At 37.2% G+C, this 18,990-nt stretch overlaps 1 protein-coding gene across 1 annotated transcript; it reads left to right on the plus strand.

Annotated features, from left to right (window-relative positions):
• Positions 1-9,569: 9,569 nt before the first annotated feature.
• LOC107661723 (D(1)-like dopamine receptor) lies at positions 9,570-11,589 on the plus strand. Its single transcript, XM_016451470.1, has 2 exons — positions 9,570-9,918; positions 10,023-11,589. Exon 2 carries the CDS (start codon positions 10,249-10,251, stop codon positions 11,587-11,589), a length of 1,341 nt encoding a protein of 446 aa, XP_016306956.1. The 5' UTR covers positions 9,570-9,918; positions 10,023-10,248.
• The last annotated feature ends 7,401 nt before the right edge of the window (positions 11,590-18,990 follow it).

Consider the following 18,990-nt stretch of genomic DNA (forward strand, 5'->3'; position numbering starts at 1 on the left):
ACATTCCCTTGAATCTTAATACTATGTGTCATTTCCTGGATGATCCACGACTGTCTTTCTGTTTTGTGATATTCGTTCATTAATCCCTTGTTGGTCCTGAGCAGTTTAACTGCCTGCTGTTCTTCAGAAAAATCCTCCAGCTCTTTGATTTTTCACCATCTTCAGAATATGTGAACCCATTCCAACATTGACTGTGTGATTTTGAAATCCATCTTTTAACACTGAGGACAATTGAGGGACTCATACATAACTATTATATAAGGTGAAAACATGTACTGATGCTCAAGAAAGCCACACAATGCATTAAGAGACGGTGGATGTAAACCATTTTAATTGGATGATCAGGGTGAATTGTACTTATTTTGTCTTCTGGGAAACATGTAAGTATTTATGTAGCTTCTGAAGTCCAGCACTAAATGAAAAAATATGATTGTTAAACAAAATGAGAAGAATTTACACATCATCATCCTGTTTACACCCCCGGCTCTTAAAGGGTTAGTTCACCCAAAAATGAAAATTCTGTCATTAATTACTCACCCTCATGTCGTCACAAACCCGTAAGACCTCCGTTCATCTTCAGACCACAAATTAAGATATTTGTGATGCATTCTGACAGCTCTCTGATCCTCCCATAGACAGCAAGGGTCCTTACACGATTAACGTCCAGAAACGTAGCAAGGAGATCGGTAAAATAATCCATGTGACATCAGGGGTTCAACCGTAATTTTATGAAGCTACAAGAATACTTTTTGTGTGCAAAACAGTGCACAAAACGCAAACAGCGTATGTTGTTCTGTGTCAGCCACACCACGGATACATTGTTTTCATTCAAATCAAAGCACAAACAACGTAGAAAATGTATCCGCGTGGCACAGCTGACACAGAACAGCATGCGTTGTTTACTTTCAGTGGATACTCTCCAAAATGGTGCTAGAATGACGTGGAGGAGACGAATTGTTGAATAAAGTCGTTTTTTTTTTTTTCTTTTGCGCACAAAAAGTATTCTCGTAGCTTCGTAATATTACGGTTGAACCCCTGATGTAACATGGATTATTTTACCGATCTCCTTGCTACGTTTCTGGACGTTGATCGTGTAAGGACCCTTGCTGTCTATAGGAGGGTCAGAGAGCTGTCAGATTCCATCAGAAATATCTTAATTTGTGTTTCGAAGTTGAACGGAGGTCTCACGGGTTTGGAACGACATGAGGGTGAGTAATTAATGACAGAATTTTAATTTTTGGATGAACTATCCCTTTAATGCATTGTGTTGCCTTCTTGAGCATCAGTAAATATATGTATGTATGTAAAGTGTGTGTGTGTATGTGTGTGTGCTTTGGCCTGGTAGCTAATAAAAAGTGCAACAAAAGCCCATAGACTTGGGCTATATATAGAGATGTAATTGAGTTTTGCTACAGCTGTAAAAATGTCAAAGAAAGAAACATCATTTGCCAGGAGTTGAGACTGAATAACTCACTATTCATTGCTCATTGCTCTCATTGCTCATCTATTACCTGATTTGACCAACAGCCAAGAGAGGAAGTATGTATGACTTTGTGTGACTTCATTCTAGGCAATCAACACACCTGTCCTATCCATTTACCGGTGTATGAGGGACCCTGAACAGTCAGTATGCAGACAATTCCTGACATTATGCTCTCGAAATCCATACAAGACCCACGATCGAAATGATGTCAAAAATATAATCGATAGGAGTGCTTAACAAGACCTTCTCAAGGTTAAATAAAGCACCACTTTCCAGGTATTGAGGTGACACTGAGTAGCCCTCTTGAGGAACCTATCTCCTTTTTTTAAACGTACATTATAGTTTACATATCTCAGCTATATTATTTGACTTGAGCATCATATTCAGACAACAAAGGAACAGAAATGGAGTGACTTCTAGTTTCATTTAGCATGTGTAAATAGGAATATTTTCACACACACACACACACACACACACACACACACACACACACAGAGAGAGAGAGAGATTTAAAGGGGACATGACCCTATAACGTTTTTTGTTTGTTAATTTTGTCAAATAAAAAACAGTCACACACACACACACACACATACTTGTATTTGTGGTTTACGGGGACTCTCCATAGGCATAATTGTTTTCATACTGTACAAACTGTATTTTCTATTGCCCTACACCAGGGGTGCCCAACCCTGCTCCTGGCGATCGACTGTCCTGCAAAGTTTAGCTCCAACTCTAATCAAAAACACCTGCCTTTAATTTTTAAGTGATCCTGAAGACCCTAATTAGTTGCTTCAGGTGTGTTTGATTAGGGTTGGAGCTAAACTTTGCAGGACAGTCGATCGCAAGGAGCAGGGTTGGGCACCCCTGCCCTACACCAACCTTACACCTAAACCTACCCCTCACAGGAAACTGCTGGCAATTTTTGAATTTCATAAAACACAGTTTTGTATGTTTTTTAAGCCTTTTACGGGGACACAGGAAGTGTCCTCATAAACCATGTTTACGTTGTAGTACCCATGTCATTATACACATTTGTGTCCTCATAAACCATATATACGTACACACACACACACACACACACACACACCAGTCTCATCTATTTCCTGCTGGCAACCTAAACAAGTAAGAATCAGATGCTGCGTGAAAAGCATAGGTTAGATGAAGGATCGTGAAGCAAAATGTCAGTTTCCACAAAAAATATTAAAGCAGCTCAACTGTTTTCAACTTTGATAAAAATAAGTTTCTAGTGCACCAAATCAGCATATTAGAATGATTTCTGAAGGATCATGTGACACTGAAGACTGGAGTAATTGTAATTCAGCTTGGCCATCACAGGAATAAATTGCATTTTAAAATATATTAAAATATAAATCGGTGTGCCTCACCAATTAATTTAAATTGTAATAATATTTCACAATATTACATATTAACATTACATAATATATATATTGTTGTGTATAAAATATAAATACATTTATTGGCAAAATTTAAAAGATCACATTTTGTATTTCTGTTACAACCCACCTGGGATGACAGCCTACTGTAGCAGATTTAAATGGAAATACACTCTTAAAAATAAAGGTGCTTCACGATGCCAGAGAAGAACCTTTTTGTCTAAATGGTTCCATAAAGAACGCTTAACATCTGAAGAACCTTTCTGTTTCACAAAAGGTTCTTGTGATGAAAGAAGGTTCTTCAGATTATAAAAAGATGGTTCTTTTTAAAGAACCTTTGACTGTATGGTTCTTTGTGGAACCACAAATGGTTCTTCTATGGCATCGCTTTGAAGAACCTTTTAAGCACCTTTATTTTTAATAGTGTATTATGTTTGAGAGTTCAAAGTAATAAAAATAAAAATGTTCCTGAATATATTGGCAAGTTTAGCTTGCCAACAAATCCATTTTTTTCATAAATAAATAGCACTTAAGCTCCATAAATCAGCCTTTTTTAATACAAAAAACATGTTGTTGTTTTTTGTAGGGAACGTGCTGGGCAATATCAAAATTATCTGTAAAAATGTTGGCAGGAGAACACAGTGCCTTCCCAAGGTTAAAGCAAACATCTGTTAGCAGGTACAGAGGGGGGAATGAATAGCCCTCTCCAGGGAATCTATCCTCTTTAAAACGATACGCTCAAGAGAATTATTACCGCGAGAGAAAAGTGCATCAGGTGCCTCATGGGGTTTTCGATTTTCTTGCCTTTTCGATTAGAGCTCCATTGTGAGCCTTAGGGAAACTCTTCAAAAGGCCATATACAAAGGTTTTCAGCTTTCACACAAACCAAGTGCCCCATAAAAACACACTCATCACCAATCATAACTAGTAATGGACACGAGAAGTTGTAATACGACAGCTCTCAATTGGAGGATTAGAATTCGATGTTAAATCTCTGCGCTCGTCTAATACCCGCTAGTCAGATATGCGCCGAGATGTCAAAGAGGATTTGTGGTCCTTGATGTTCCAAGTCATAAGCTTGACATTGCTCTTAGCAGTGGGTGGTAACGTGAAATTGGACTCTTTGTATCTCAAAACCCCCCTGCATGACTTCTAGCCATCTTGTAAGAGATCTTGATGAGAGGAAGGATCTGGGTGACACACATTAACCTGTTTAAGTGAGATCTTTGCTCTTCATGGCAGCTGAAAGTTTCATTAGACAAGCCAAATGATTAGTGATCCCCCGACAAGAAAAGCTTAAGTGTTTTGACTCTGTCTGTACAGCGGGTGCAAATAAAGAGGTTGAAATAAAAATGGTACAAAACTGTGCCAATTGCTGCTTTTAAACTTAATGAGAGCAACTGACTATAAAACTGCAGCTGTGCAAACGTAAAGCTCTGGAAGTCTCAGTTCATCCCACACTGCATAAAATTATTTTCTTATCAGTATTTCTGTCTTCAGAATATCTAAACATCGTTGAGATACATTTGAGATGCAAATAAGACTAATAAGATTAACAAAAACATGATGCTACATTAGTGCTGACCTAGTTTCTCAATTAAATAGCCTACCTTAAATGATAAATATAATTATTAATATTTATCAGTTCTCAAATTAATGCTGTTCTTTTGAACTTACTATTCAGCAAAGAATTGTGGAAAAATGTGTCTAAAAACATACTAGAACATTAAACACTAACAGATTTCTTCCTATAATAATTTTGTGCAAAAACACGCAACACAACAATTGATTTCAACATTTACTTTCCTTATACAGTCTGTATCAAAGCATGCTGGGAAAATCAGATTTTTTGTGCAGAATTGTTAATGAAGTTACTCAGTTTCTTAAATGATTGTTAAAGATCAGGAATATAAATTTTTGATTCATACTTATGAAATAAGTAATAATTGCAGAACTTGAAACTTAACAGAATCATTTCTCCATTCACTAATATTTTGATTGATTTTAATTTAACAAAAATATTAAATATATCTTAAAGGGGTCATCGGATGCCCATTTTCCACAAGTTGATATGATTCTTTAGGGTCTTAATGAAAACATATTTTGGTTAAAATTTCTCAAAGGTAGTGTAAAAAAACACCCTTTTTACCCAATTTAGGTCAACCAATTACCAAGCAATACTTAATTTTGTTCAGTCTGTGGTGTAAAAAGTTCACATACACTCTTAAAAACACTGTTGACTGAAATAACATAGGAAATGAATAGGGGTCCTTTTAGACCCATGTTGTGCATTAGAGGGGAAGTGATACAAAAAAGTTTTTTATTAAAAAAGTAAGAAAGGAAAAATGAAAATAATGATTTGTGATGGTCAAAAACAGTCACTTTAGACCCATGTTGTGCATCAAAAGGTTAAACCTTAAAAAAATATAATTTAAATGTTAGTCAAACATCTCTCTCTCTCTCTCTCTCTCTCTCTCTGTGTAAAAACTTAAATAATAGATGTACATTTATACAATATTAACTTTTTAGGCATTTATTTAGGTATTTCCAACTTAACCAATCACTTAAATAATATTAAGAGATTTTATTAAAGTAGTATAGTAAATTATTACAGTCATATTTACAAAGCCACTTAATTATTTTTTAGAGTGAAAACAATCTATACTATATATATATATATATTGTAAATTAAAGATATACATTAAACTCATTTTTTTCAATTATTTTTTGTTACTAGCTCACCACACTAGACAGGCAGCATTTAACATAATATCTCACATTATTACTGTTTTACTGTATTTTTTATCAAATAAATAAATCCTTAGTGAACATAAGAAACCTTAAAAAAAATAAAATAAAATCATACCAACCCCAAAGCATTGAATGATAGTGTGTGTGTGTGTGTGTGTGTGTTGTACTAGAAACTGACCAGAATGTGATAATTGTCTCCTCTACCCCAATTCAAATTTTGCCTACTGGCAATTCAAATATAGTACCATGCCAGGTTTGATGTAAATAATGGCAAATATCATTGATTCTCATGGTGTGGCTCGCCAAATTTGAATATATGCATATTTAAAATGCATAAATAAGGTCTGAGAGCTGGTGGAAGGGAAGAATATCAATGAATAAATTTCGGTCTATTCCCCCCCACACAGGTATTGTATGCCTTCAGGCGACTTAATATAGTGCACAAGTCACAGACTACTTTTATGGTACTTTTATAGTGTTTTGACCTTTTGAGAGCATGACACCTCCAGTTTCCATTCACTTTCTGAACAGTAGCCATTCTATTATTCAGAAATGTACAGTAGCTTTAAAAAAAAGAAAATCATATGGGTTTGAAACGACATGAGATTGAAGGAGAACATGACTTTTTTATTATATTATCACCTATTTTAGGCACTAAACTCCTACTTCACCTGTAAACAGTAATGAATCTGTTCTTTATTAGCATCTGTAGTTCATGAAGAACATTTAATATCCAAATAATTCTATTGCATAAAAGGTTCTTTATAGAAGAAAGGGTTCTTTAGATTATTAAAACATTCTTAACATTAAGAAAAACAAAAACTCTTTACTGAAAGGTTCTTTGGAGAACCCAAAATGGTTCTTCTGGCATTGCTGCGAGAAAAACAACAACAACAAAAAAAAAAGTTTTGGAATCTTTATTTCGAGTGCATAAGAAATACTAAATGCCATAATGCTAAAATGTTTGGGGTGGTTGCTTAATGGACCAAGTCAAAAATCTCTGGTCTCTAGATATGTAGTATTTTTCATTAGTAACATTAATAAACATTGTTGCATTCTGCTTTGCCATTAATCAAAATGTAGTTTTTGAATTTCTTTAGTGGGTACAACCAAGTAAATTATATCAGTCTCTGTTTTACACTGTTAAGCCTAGGAAAAAATCCCATCAGTCTAGCCGTCTCATTCTAGTGTGAAGATTGCTCATCGAAAATAATTGTGCCTCTGATATACTCGAGGAATCGACTGAACGCATCAATAGCTTTGTGTTTGTCTGTTCTCTCCCTGGACCTCTTTGTTAGTTCACTGCGTTTCTTGGAAAACACTCAGCTGTAAACAGCATGTGAAGATATCAAGCAGAAAGGCAGATCTTTTCCCCAGCTTTATAGTGTCTTATAAGCTGAATTTCATTTAATTAGCTCTCAGCTTATGTTAGCTGCCGCCAAAGAGTTTCAGGAGATTATGGACTAATACTTGAAAACACTTTCAATAAAGTTAAAGTTTCGACCTCGCTGTCCTTGCCAAGCCAAAACCAGTCAAGGAACTTTACCTTTGGAAGGTATATTACAACTCTTTCAAGGGTCCGATGACACTGACAAAGACACAAAAGGCTCATTTGTGCTGTGGCCTGAAACTGTCACTTGATTCTTGCTGACTTTTGTGCTAGGGCTAAATGAACTTGAAAATCCTTCTAACTGAATGGCTATCAAATCTTCCATTTGAAAGCAATGGAAAGCTTAACCCCCATGTACTAAGAGTCAGGCAAGTCTAATGAGAAGGCTTGTGGTAAGCCCTAGGATTTGAGTTACTAACCCAGGCAATGCATTTGTGGGCGCTGTCCAAGGTATTGTCATTAACCTAATGTTCTGGTGGATGAAGTACACCATCTGACTTGCCTTGGAATTGAATATTGAAGCTAGCCAATATTAAACCGCATAAGTAATTTAAATATGTATAATTGTGTGCATAGAACATTTGCTTTTCATTGGCAAAATGTACCTAAAGTATCATGTTTTTTGGACATGTACCATGCATGATAATGTATAATTACCATTGGCTAAATATGTTAATCATTCAAGACCACAGTATATATCAAAATACCATGGTATTACCATCTGATAATATCACTCTACTGTACCTCTTCATGTTTTTTAATGAAATTAATTTATTCAAAATATTCATTTTGACACATTCATTTTCAAAATTAAGAATATATATTAAAAAAATTCTCACATTGAATTATAGTGACAGGGTGATTGTAGGGAATCAGATTTCTATGTTGTCGTACTGACACTCATTCACAACCCTAAATAATCTGTTCCAGCAGATGGCCTCATTGAGCCATTTCATATGCAAAAGCCTGCTTAAGCCATGTTTTTGTCCCCTTAAAATAACCTGTTCTGCTCTAGTTTTAAGGTTATTTAATCAGAACTGCATTCCATGTTCTGAAAGCATATAAGGTATTGGTCATTAAGCTGTATTGATGTATAACGATACAAAATTTAATTATTAATTAATGTATGTGTAATTATTTTGCAACTAGAAGAAACGAAACGTCCATGATGTATATTTTATAATCGATTTATGAGGGTTTTTGATGGCCACCTCCTACAAAGGTACTTAAGTATGGCAAGCCAATTTAATGTTTACTTCTTCAGAATAACTACTATTGTGTTACTGGCTTTATTTATTTTTTTAATTACTTTTTAGTTATCTATTATTGACTAGCAGCTTTAATATATATATGTAATTCCTTTGCTTCTGCTAGATAATAGTACCTATTTATGAGACACTAATATCTATCACATTGTATGATATATAATACAAAATATGAGTAACAGTTGGAGTATGAAGTGAATATCTGATATCTGAACCACAGATCACCATAGAATTCATTGACAAAAAAAAAGCAATTTATTGAATAAAATAAAATTACAAGAATACAAAAAAGAACTTGACTACATTATTAGATATTAATCACTATGGAATAAGTGTTGGTGTCTACTGAATAGTTGCTAGTAAAATTAAATTGGAAAAAAGTATGATATCTTAACAGTGTTTAAAAAAGGAGTAGCCTACTTAGTAACATAAAATTAGTTTGATGGAATGCATGTTTAAATGGCTTGCCATAACTTCAGACCTGTCAGAGTTTCTCAGTGCAAGCCCAGCACATGAGACTGACTGACCGCAAGCCTTCTGAAAAACTCAAGGAAACTATTGCACTGACAAAAACAAACCTGATGATGCTCAAGACTATTCGCATCAGTCTCCAGAGACAGACATATATTTTTTTTTTACGGTGCAGAAATTGAAATCAATAGATACTTTCAAGGCTAATTCGTGTTTTTTTTTTCTTCTTCTTCTTTTTTTCTTTTAGCTTATTTATTTATTTATTTTTAAGTAATGCACCGTAACGTTGACATTGCAGGAATATGCACGCTCGACTGCTAATGCACATGTGATGCTGCGAGACAGGACGAGAGTATGAGCTATAATTCCACATGATGTGCATGGGACGACAACTGCCTTTCCTTACAAGACCGATGCAAACGCCTTAAAACCACTTTTAAGGAAATCTAAAGGAAGGAAGATGCTTTTTCTTCACGCGCAAAATGGAACGGGGACAAATCGGACGCCTGAAACGCGAGAAGTGCGCCAAATTGCGCCTATGACTTTACTGTTGAGTCTGGTGCATTTGCAGCTTATGATCAGTAGAATCGAAATGCGCTGAACGCAACACAATACAGGATATATACAGAAACGCAACGCAGAGGGGAATGAAAGACTTTGTTATCGGTTAAGTGAAGCCTTTTGGCAAGCACTTGAGAAAAGGAGCGGAGAAATCTTCAAATGCGCACCTCTTGCGGTTTCTCAAACGAACTGTCACCCGCTCTCTCTCTCTGGACGGAGAGTCAGCTTTGGGAACAACATGACACATACAGAAACGCAACGCAGAGGGGAATGAAAGACTTTGTTTGTTATCGGTTAAGTGAAGCCTTTTGGCAAAGCACTTGAGAAAAGGAGCGGAGAAATCTTCAAATGCGCACCTCTTGCGGTTTCTCAAACGAACTGTCACCCGCTCTCTCTCTCTGGACGGAGAGTCAGCTTTGGGAACAACATGACACGGACGCGCTTCTGCTGTCATTAACGGGGACAAATCAGAGCAACGCAGCGGCAATCCGATCAATAGACTGTCGATAAGCTCATATATAAGGCTAATCATCACGCCTGCCTATGTTTGCTTAACCTGTTTAGGAGAGTATGCTGTGGGACGATGAACAAACTGCTGACAAGGTACTGAAAGCAGAAACGGTCTTAATTAGACACTAATCTGTTTATAAGCAAGATTAAGTGATAATTAGACTAAATGTATGTTTTTTTTCTTCTTCTTCTTTTAGTCATATTATGTTCATTGGGAAGATCTGTGGGAGTTCATGGATCTATTTTTGAGCTCCTCAAGAGATTTTTACATTTAAATTATGATATGTGTTTTGCAAGATGACTGCTACAGTCAGCATAGCGTCAGACAAACCAGATCAACTAGTTGCTCCGATTCCTGTGTAAGCACTCTCGGTTTGGTGTGGAATTATGGGGTGACTGCTCAATCGACTCGGTGAAGAAGCTATGGATGTGAACTACTCCACGGTCCTGGACAGCAGTGTGTCACAGCGCGATTCGTCGAAGCGAGTTCTGACTGGTTGTTTCCTCTCGCTCCTCATCCTGACCACCCTGCTGGGCAACACTTTGGTCTGCGCTGCGGTCACAAAGTTTCGCCACCTGCGCTCAAAAGTCACCAACTTCTTTGTTATATCGCTGGCTATTTCTGACTTGCTGGTGGCCATTTTGGTGATGCCATGGAAAGCGGCCACCGAGATTGTAGGGTTTTGGCCGTTTGGCGCCTTCTGCGATGTCTGGGTGGCCTTTGACATCATGTGTTCCACCGCCTCCATCTTGAATCTGTGCGTCATCAGTGTGGACCGCTACTGGGCCATTTCTAGCCCATTCCGCTACGAGCGCAAGATGACGCCCAAGGTGGCGTTCATCATGATAAGTGTGGCGTGGACACTGTCCATCCTTATCTCCTTCATCCCCGTGCAGCTAAACTGGCACAAAGCCCAGGTGACCATTTACACGGAGCTGAACGGCACCTACGGTGAGCTTCCCCCAGACAACTGCGACTCCAGCCTTAATCGGACATATGCCATCTCCTCCTCCCTGATCAGTTTTTACATACCTGTGGCCATTATGCTGGTCACTTACACCCGCATCTACCGCATTGCCCAGAAGCAGATACGCCGGATCTCGGCACTCGAAAGAGCGGCCGAAAGCGCCAAGAACCGCCACAGTAGCATGGGTAACAACGGCAGTATGGAGTCTGAAAGTTCCTTCAAGATGTCCTTCAAGCGTGAAACCAAAGTTCTCAAGACCCTCTCGGTCATCATGGGCGTTTTCGTGTGCTGCTGGCTGCCCTTCTTCGTCTTGAACTGCATGGTTCCTTTCTGTAACCCCGACGAGAGCTCTGACTTCTTCTGCATCAGTTCTACCACCTTCGATGTCTTTGTCTGGTTCGGTTGGGCCAACTCCTCACTCAACCCTATCATCTATGCCTTCAATGCTGACTTCCGAAAGGCATTCTCCATCCTGCTGGGCTGCCATCGACTCTGCCCAGGCAGCAACGCTATAGAGATTGTGAGTATCAACAACAATGGTGGCCCTCCGTCTACTTCTCAGTATCAGCCTAAGGGCCACATCCCCAAGGAGGGCAACAACAGCAACTATGTGATCCCTCACAGTATCCTCTGCCAGGAGGAGGAGAACCAGAAGAGGGAGGACGACTCTGGTATAAAGACCTTTGAGAAACTGTCACCTTCCATGTCAGGCAATTTGGATAGCGATGCAGATGTCTCGCTAGAAAAGATAAACCCCATAACACAAAAAGGGCAGCAAAAATCCATAACCTGCTGAGTACTGGGTGAGATCTGCCCCCAACAAAGAATCCTTGTTTCTATAATGTCCGGAATCCCCCCCCCCCAAAAAAAAGCTTCACTGAAGACCTTAAAAACATTTCTTGGACTACATGAAACTTGCGGAAAACAAAAGAATGTTCCAATTGATGGCACTTTATGCTGGATAACTGTCTGCAAAATATTCGCAGCATTTATGATTGACGTTACCAGGTCAGTTGTAGCAAGACATAAATGGAAAGTAATGTGAATAAACCATGTATGCATATGTATACATGTTATGCATTTAAAATGTGTATACATGCGCATGCCCATGTGGTTGTGGTAGAACTGCTGTTGTTAATACAAGAGTTAGGTCACTAGTAAAATATCTTGTAGGTGAGTTTACGTAAACAGCTCACGAGTAGAGAAATCCGGTTGCGTCTACTGTCGACAATAAAATGTACATAGTGTTGTTTATATTTTTCACCATTTATCAGAGTTGGCTAAGTCAGCATCTCCTTACGCTGCTAGTTGTGAAATTGTATGTGCAAACCACCCCATAATGTAACTTGAGAGCAGTAGCCATTCTCATCCTAGTTCTCTACGTGTGCATTGGTGTGATGTCGAAGAAGAAGTCGAAGAGCAGTGGATTTTTCTGCTATGTGATTTATCAGCTGTGGAAGTGACCAATTTAGTTCACATTGACTCTCATAACCCACATAGTTCACATTGACTCTAAAGAGAAAGACTCTCATATTTCGCCTTCAGTAATACCAAAATGCTGAGGACATCATTATCAGCAGCCTTTGCCAGCTTCCTTCTCACTTACCCGAATACTCTCCTCCTCTCTAAAAGCTTGACAGAATGAACTACAACCGCTCTATATGTTTGACTCCAAACTATATGAATTGAGAAAATGTGTCCGTGCGACTTGGACAACTTGGGGAGAGAGAGACTAGATGAACAGACTTCAGTACACATAATTGTCTAAAATTGGACATCTGCTCCAGGGAATTTTCCAGAAGACTCTGTTTACTCATCTGCCTGTCAAAGACCCGTTCTTCACAATGCTGCTGTGGAAATATTCAGCTATATGTTTTATAGAAAGTTCATCTTAATGACCTCCACGTTTCAAATAGCATTTTTAGCTTTAATGATGGAATATATAAGATAGTTGGTTTCAGCAGCATTCAGTTAAGCAACATCAGATTTATTTTCTCCAGTGAGGTGATTAGCATTTAAAATGAACCTTTGTGACATTCTGAAAAAGTCCCAGGTGCTTCTTTTATTGCAAATGCAAAGGTATTCCCAGAAACACTGGGGAATCATGGGTGGTCCTTTAATTAGAAGTGAATAAAATAACAGTGAGCCAAGTTTCTCTTTTTTAAACCAAAGATTGCAGGTTTATTTTTTGATTTTGCAGGTGTTGTTCTATATACTTAGACAAACCAGTGATTTCAGGTTGGTTTTCTCTGTTCCTTTCGGAGGAGGTTGTAAATGACAGTTGGTGACAATGGTGAGAGCTTACGATACTGTGTGACAGTGGCAGCACAAACCCCTTGGATCATAACTTTATCAGCTGCATTGTACCACTATTTATGAACATTCATTCCAAGGTGATACAACCTTAACCTCAGATGCTTAACGAAATTAGTGCATTGTAACATAAACAGGAGAAAAACTAAAACGTGTTGTAAGATGTTAAAATAGAGATGTGAACACAAGTGCTTTTTATCTTTAAGTCCTTAATCGTGAGTAGAGAAAACAAATGTATGTGTTGTTTTCATGTGGGTTTGTCATGCAGTTAAAGCACTGTACCAGTTTCCGTGATTCCATAAAGTAGGTTGTGTTCCTGGATTAACACGTTTTGTTTGTCCTGGAACAACATTCTTGTGCTTTTGTGAACATGAACTAACCCCAAAACTAGACAGAAATGTTTGGTTGATAATGTTTTTGAAGCCCCAACCCCAGCCTTGAAGGAATACTCTGGGTTCAGTACAAGTGCAAACAAACAGCAACTATACCCCAGCTAATAGTTTTATAAAAGCATTCTTCTGTTAAAAGTACAGTATTTAATGTTAAAATAGTTAAAATAGTTTTTACAGTAATTTTATGTTTTTATGATGACAAAACTGTAAAGCTGGATACGACTTTACACAGAAAAGGTTTAAATCATGCTAACTTGCATATTGTGGATACATTTATGGACTGGCCCCATTCATTTCAGTTGTAACCCAAAGTTTTGCTTTTTGAAACAAAATGAGGGATGAGTGGAAATTCATATTTGTGGCAATCAACATCGACTGAGCTTAACTTGTACTGAATCTGGAATATTCCTATTCCTGACCCCAAACCTAGCCTAAAAATTTGACTGGTTGACAGGAATGTTGTTCCAGGTCCACTAAGGATGTCGATCGAGGAACATGTCCTACTTGGAAACATCACGGTTGCTGTACAGGTTCGTATGTGTGCTGCAGTTCTTCAAGGTATACCCAACAAATTTATTACAGTACCTAGTTTACAGTTTGTATAAAACAGCCCCTTTCTATTTGCTAAATAAAAGTGTATGTTGTTTTTGTAATCTTGTTTGCTATATATTTTCCCTTGTTTTCATTTTATGAGAAGCCGCAGAATCTGTTATGAGGTATGTCACTTCTAATTCTTTATTTAAAGGTCAACTCTTTGCAGAAAATCAATCGTTATTGATTACACCATCAATGACGCACTTTTGTCAGCTAGAAGTGTGTCCTCAATCGGGCAATTTACATAACATTTTGTATTGAGAAGGAAATTTCAGCTCCTTTGATTGATTACAGTTTTTCTAACCTTTATTGTCATTCTGTGGGCTGAAGGCTTGTGCGATGAGAGGTATGAGGAGTGATGTGACATGTCATAGGGCCCCTGGAGTAAACTGGAGTTAAGTGTTTTATCCGAGGGCAAAATAGGATGGACAGACAGGAGACTAGAATGTTAGTATCAGTAACTCAAGGGCAAGAACTAACTCTGACTCCCACGATGATCCACCTGGATATGAATCAATGACATGAGTTCACCCAAAAATCAATGAAAAATGAACATTATTTAATACCTGTCCGAAACCTGAATGACTTACTTTCTGTCTTGGATTTTTGGGGGAACTACCCCTTTAACACTTGTTCTACCCCCCGTTTTTGAGCATTTTGTGACGAGACTGTCGTTATTGATTTAATTCAAATTTTCAAACAGGATACCAGCAGAATTTGAACCTTGAAGTGTTATTCTACCCTGAAAGTTGGCAAAACGGATTCAGTGCATAATAAAGATGCTGCACGCAGGAGTTCAGCTTTAGTTACAATATTTGTTGAAGGTCAAAATAAATGAGGAGAAGATGTGAATAAATATTATACCACAATCACAAACATTTCTATCCGGACGGGATTAGATTTCTCAGAGGATCCCAGAGTTATCCAAAGAACAGTTGGCAATTTGCTCCATAATTTATACTGAGATTGTGTGAGAAAAACAGATGTGTTCAATTCAGAAGAGATTAAAATCATAAAGTAAGTCTGGGAAAAACTCTAATTTACCTGACCTCCTGAGGGAAGACTAGTCCTGTCTGAATAGGACAATTTCAGAAATTACACACTAACAAAAATGTTATCTTTGAAAAGTTTGGAAAGTGAAATGAAAATGAAAATGTAAAAAATGAAAAAAGTAGAGGTATATTCAGGCGGCACTTTTTCATGCATCCAAATTGACTGGTTTATACCTAATTTATGTGTTATTTATATGCTCCTATAAGGACAAAAATGTTACAATAAAAGTAGTCCGTATGACTTGTGTATACTATTTTCCAAGTCTTCTGAAGCCATACAATACCTAAGCTTTAATGGTTAAGTAAAATGGTCTACTTCAGTTGCAAAGAAAAGAGCAGCCAGGGCATTCCACTAAATATCTTAATTTTCATTCCTCAGTCGAAAAGAAGGTGACAAAATTAATTGACGGTTTTCAATTCTGAGAGAATTATTTTATTAATGTTTGACAGAAATGCATTCTCTCCAGTATTCCTTCAGCAAAAAAATGTTCCCTAACAAATGCTAATTCTTAATTTCATATACCATTTATGATACAACAATGTAAAGTTATGAATATATATATATATATATATATATATATATATATATTAGTGCTGTCAAACAATTAATCACGATTAATCGCATCCAAAATAAAAGTTTTTATTTACATAATATATGTGTGTGTACTGTGTATATTTATTAGTTAGTGAGGACATCATAATCATAAGTCTGTTACTAGCTGCTGTTTTAGTGCTGGGGCAACACTTTGGCCATGTTCCCCCAGGCCTAGTAGTTTTACTTATTTATTTTAATTTATTGATTTAGCTGATGCTTTTGGCCAAATTGACTCAATAATGAAAAATACAAGAATTAATTAATTAATCCAATAGGGAGGAAACAGTACAAGCAGTCCTTCCATGCCATATTTAGTACAACATTAGAGCAGCAGTGCACATGTAGGCTATATATACTGTATATGTATACATGTATATGTATATATATATATATATATATATATTGTTGAGATTCTACAGCATGATGCTGTTACATCACAGTCATTTCATGCTGTCCTTCACCATAAAGTCACAGTACACAGCTGACATTTGCTGTTCTAAATAGTACTTGCAATAAATTGAAAGAGTACTCTAAAAATTACTGTGACAGTATAGTTACTAGTAGCCAAGGAATATACGGCATATTCACATTTTTAGTAGGTAGATTTTGTATGCTAGATGAATTAACAGAATAAAAGCACAAAACACGTGATCAAACACATCATGAATGAATGCATTTTTTGGCACTTATTTCATTGTACTGCAGTCTTAACAGGTTGCTCCGAATGCTTATTTCACTTAGTGAACAGAGCATTTTTCACAACAGCTGAATGAGTCAAAGCCAGTGCACATGGAGGTTGCCTTTAAGGCATTTTCGTTTGGCTCTTATTTTAATCCATAAGGCGTTGCAGTGCTGGTCATTCAAGTGTAAAATACAGTATCATGAATAGTCAAATGCATTGCTCTCCATCGGTGCCTGTTTGAGAATGTGATGAGTAATAATAGCCATGGGCCCAACACACAACCCTGAGGGCCCTCGACTGTAGATATCTGACCCGGTCTTTATTTCTGAACGGACACAACATACAAACCCACCAACATGCACCGAAGTTCACAAGGTCCCCGTTTGGAAAAACACATAATCAAGGTCAATGACAGGCCCAGGGCAATGCTCATTGTGGTGGAAAAGGGATGTCTATGAGCCGTTGTAATGTTCTTATGTAACTGGCACTCGGGCCTCGATTTCACCACTTCGCTTGCAGAGCGTTCACAAAAAATATCACTTATGCACCAGACACCAGATCCCCTTCGCTTTCAGTGGTAGGTGGATGTTATTACTTCAGTCCTGGCTGTTCACCAGGTGTGGAATAACATGATTTCATTTTCCCAGGACCCATGTGACAGCTGTAGCATTCCCATTATGTCCAATATGAGTCAGCAGTGCGCACAAACTCAAATAACATTGCTCTTGCCAGTTTTGAAGCTGTGATGCCCTTGCTGAAAGGCAGTGAGATAGATAACAACGTGATGTGACTTTGACTGAGCGACGCTTCACGGTCTCTCTAAGAACGGAGCGCTTTTGCTTACTGCGGCTAGCGTTAGCATCAGAGACAGTAGGTAAACAATGCTTTCGCGTTCAGTGCAAACAGAGTGCATTATAGTTGTCTCTGCTGCTGAGGAAGATTAAATATTAATGAGGCAATTTGAAGACGACTCAAATATTCATTTGTTTACAGTTGTGACACTTCCTGTGTTGTTGCATTTTTAGCTAAAATGCTGTGACTGCTGCGTTCGTGCTTGGAAATGATGCACTCCAATAGCTCACGGTGAAGCTTAGTGTGGTGTGCATCCAGTGCTTTTTTTCCAGTGCTGTAGGCATTCTGATATTATAGTGCTGAATTGATTGTTAGTATCTGGCTGACTGTGGCCATCCAGTTCTTGGGTTTGGTGACAGGGGATGTTACAAACAAATGCTGTGACTGCTGCGTTCGTGCTTGGAAATGATGCACTCCAACAGCTCACGGTAAAGCTTAGTGTGGTGTGCATCCAGTGCTTTTTTCCAGTGCTGTAGGCATTCTGATATTATAGTGCTGAATTGATTGTTAGTATCTGGCTGACTGTGGCCATCCAGTTCTTGGGTTTGGTGACAGGGGATGTTACAAACACCTATTGGCAACAACAGCACACTAGAAGCATTATAAACACTCTGCAAAGTGGACTTCAGTATTTAGATATCTTAAGTAAGATTCCAAATTTTGGATATGCTCAGACAGACAATGCATCAATACATCCCTTTAAGAAAATGGAGAGGAAATTTGTAACACACTGTCATGGTAATTAGTAACTTTTTTTACGTTTTGGGGAATTGGTGGCTAATTCGTATGATCTGTTTACGCCCCACTGAGGGTTAAATTTAGGGGTGGACCTTCATGCTTATGTTTTGTTTTTAAAGACTGTATATTTCCATAGGAAACACATCATACCAATTCATGCGAAATCACCCCCTCGTAAATGTTTTCTCATGAGACTGGGTTGTATTTCTTCAACTAAGTCTAAATTCAAATCAAGCATTTTATGTAAAGTAAATACACTCAAATTAATAGCATTTTCACACTTTTTGCATAATTAGACAAGATTATGCACAGTGTGCATGGAAATAAACAAAATCATATTTTACTTTTATGATATTTACTTTTTTTCTTTTCTTTCCATTCATATTAAGCTTGCATTTTAATGACACTGCTCTGTCCTGGTAAACAAGTACATCAGCTTTTGAAAACACCATTAGTGGAAAACCGTTAAGAGGCAAAGTTGTTAATTGTTGTGTACATTGCACTACAATACTGATAGAAATCTTTTCATACAATAAATACTTAATTGTCTAGCCTCTGGAATATCATCATAGTTTAAAACAGGATATATTTCATATTTTCATGATATATCAAATATAAATAAATGATGAAGACATGGTAGGTAAAATGTTTCCAAGACAAATTTAATGTGACCTACTGTATATTATTAACTAACTAACTGACTAACCACATCTGTTTTAATTAAATTATGTTTTATTAAGTAATGTTACAATTCCATTATCACAATCGGTTTAATAACATTTAAGAAGTACATAATGTACTTTTGGCAAATTACTCAAATAATTTTTATGTTCTTTTAAACAGTAAAAATATTTCACAATATTACAGCTTTTGCTGTATTTTGGATCAAATAAATGCAGGCTTGGTAAGCAGCAATTTGAACAAATTACTGTTCAAAATCTTTTGACTGGTAGTGTATATTTAAATATGTAATAATCTG

Source organism: Sinocyclocheilus anshuiensis, unplaced genomic scaffold (assembly GCF_001515605.1).
Source record: "Sinocyclocheilus anshuiensis isolate Anshui unplaced genomic scaffold, SAMN03320099.WGS_v1.1 scaffold207, whole genome shotgun sequence".
Lineage (NCBI taxonomy): Eukaryota > Metazoa > Chordata > Actinopteri > Cypriniformes > Cyprinidae > Sinocyclocheilus > Sinocyclocheilus anshuiensis.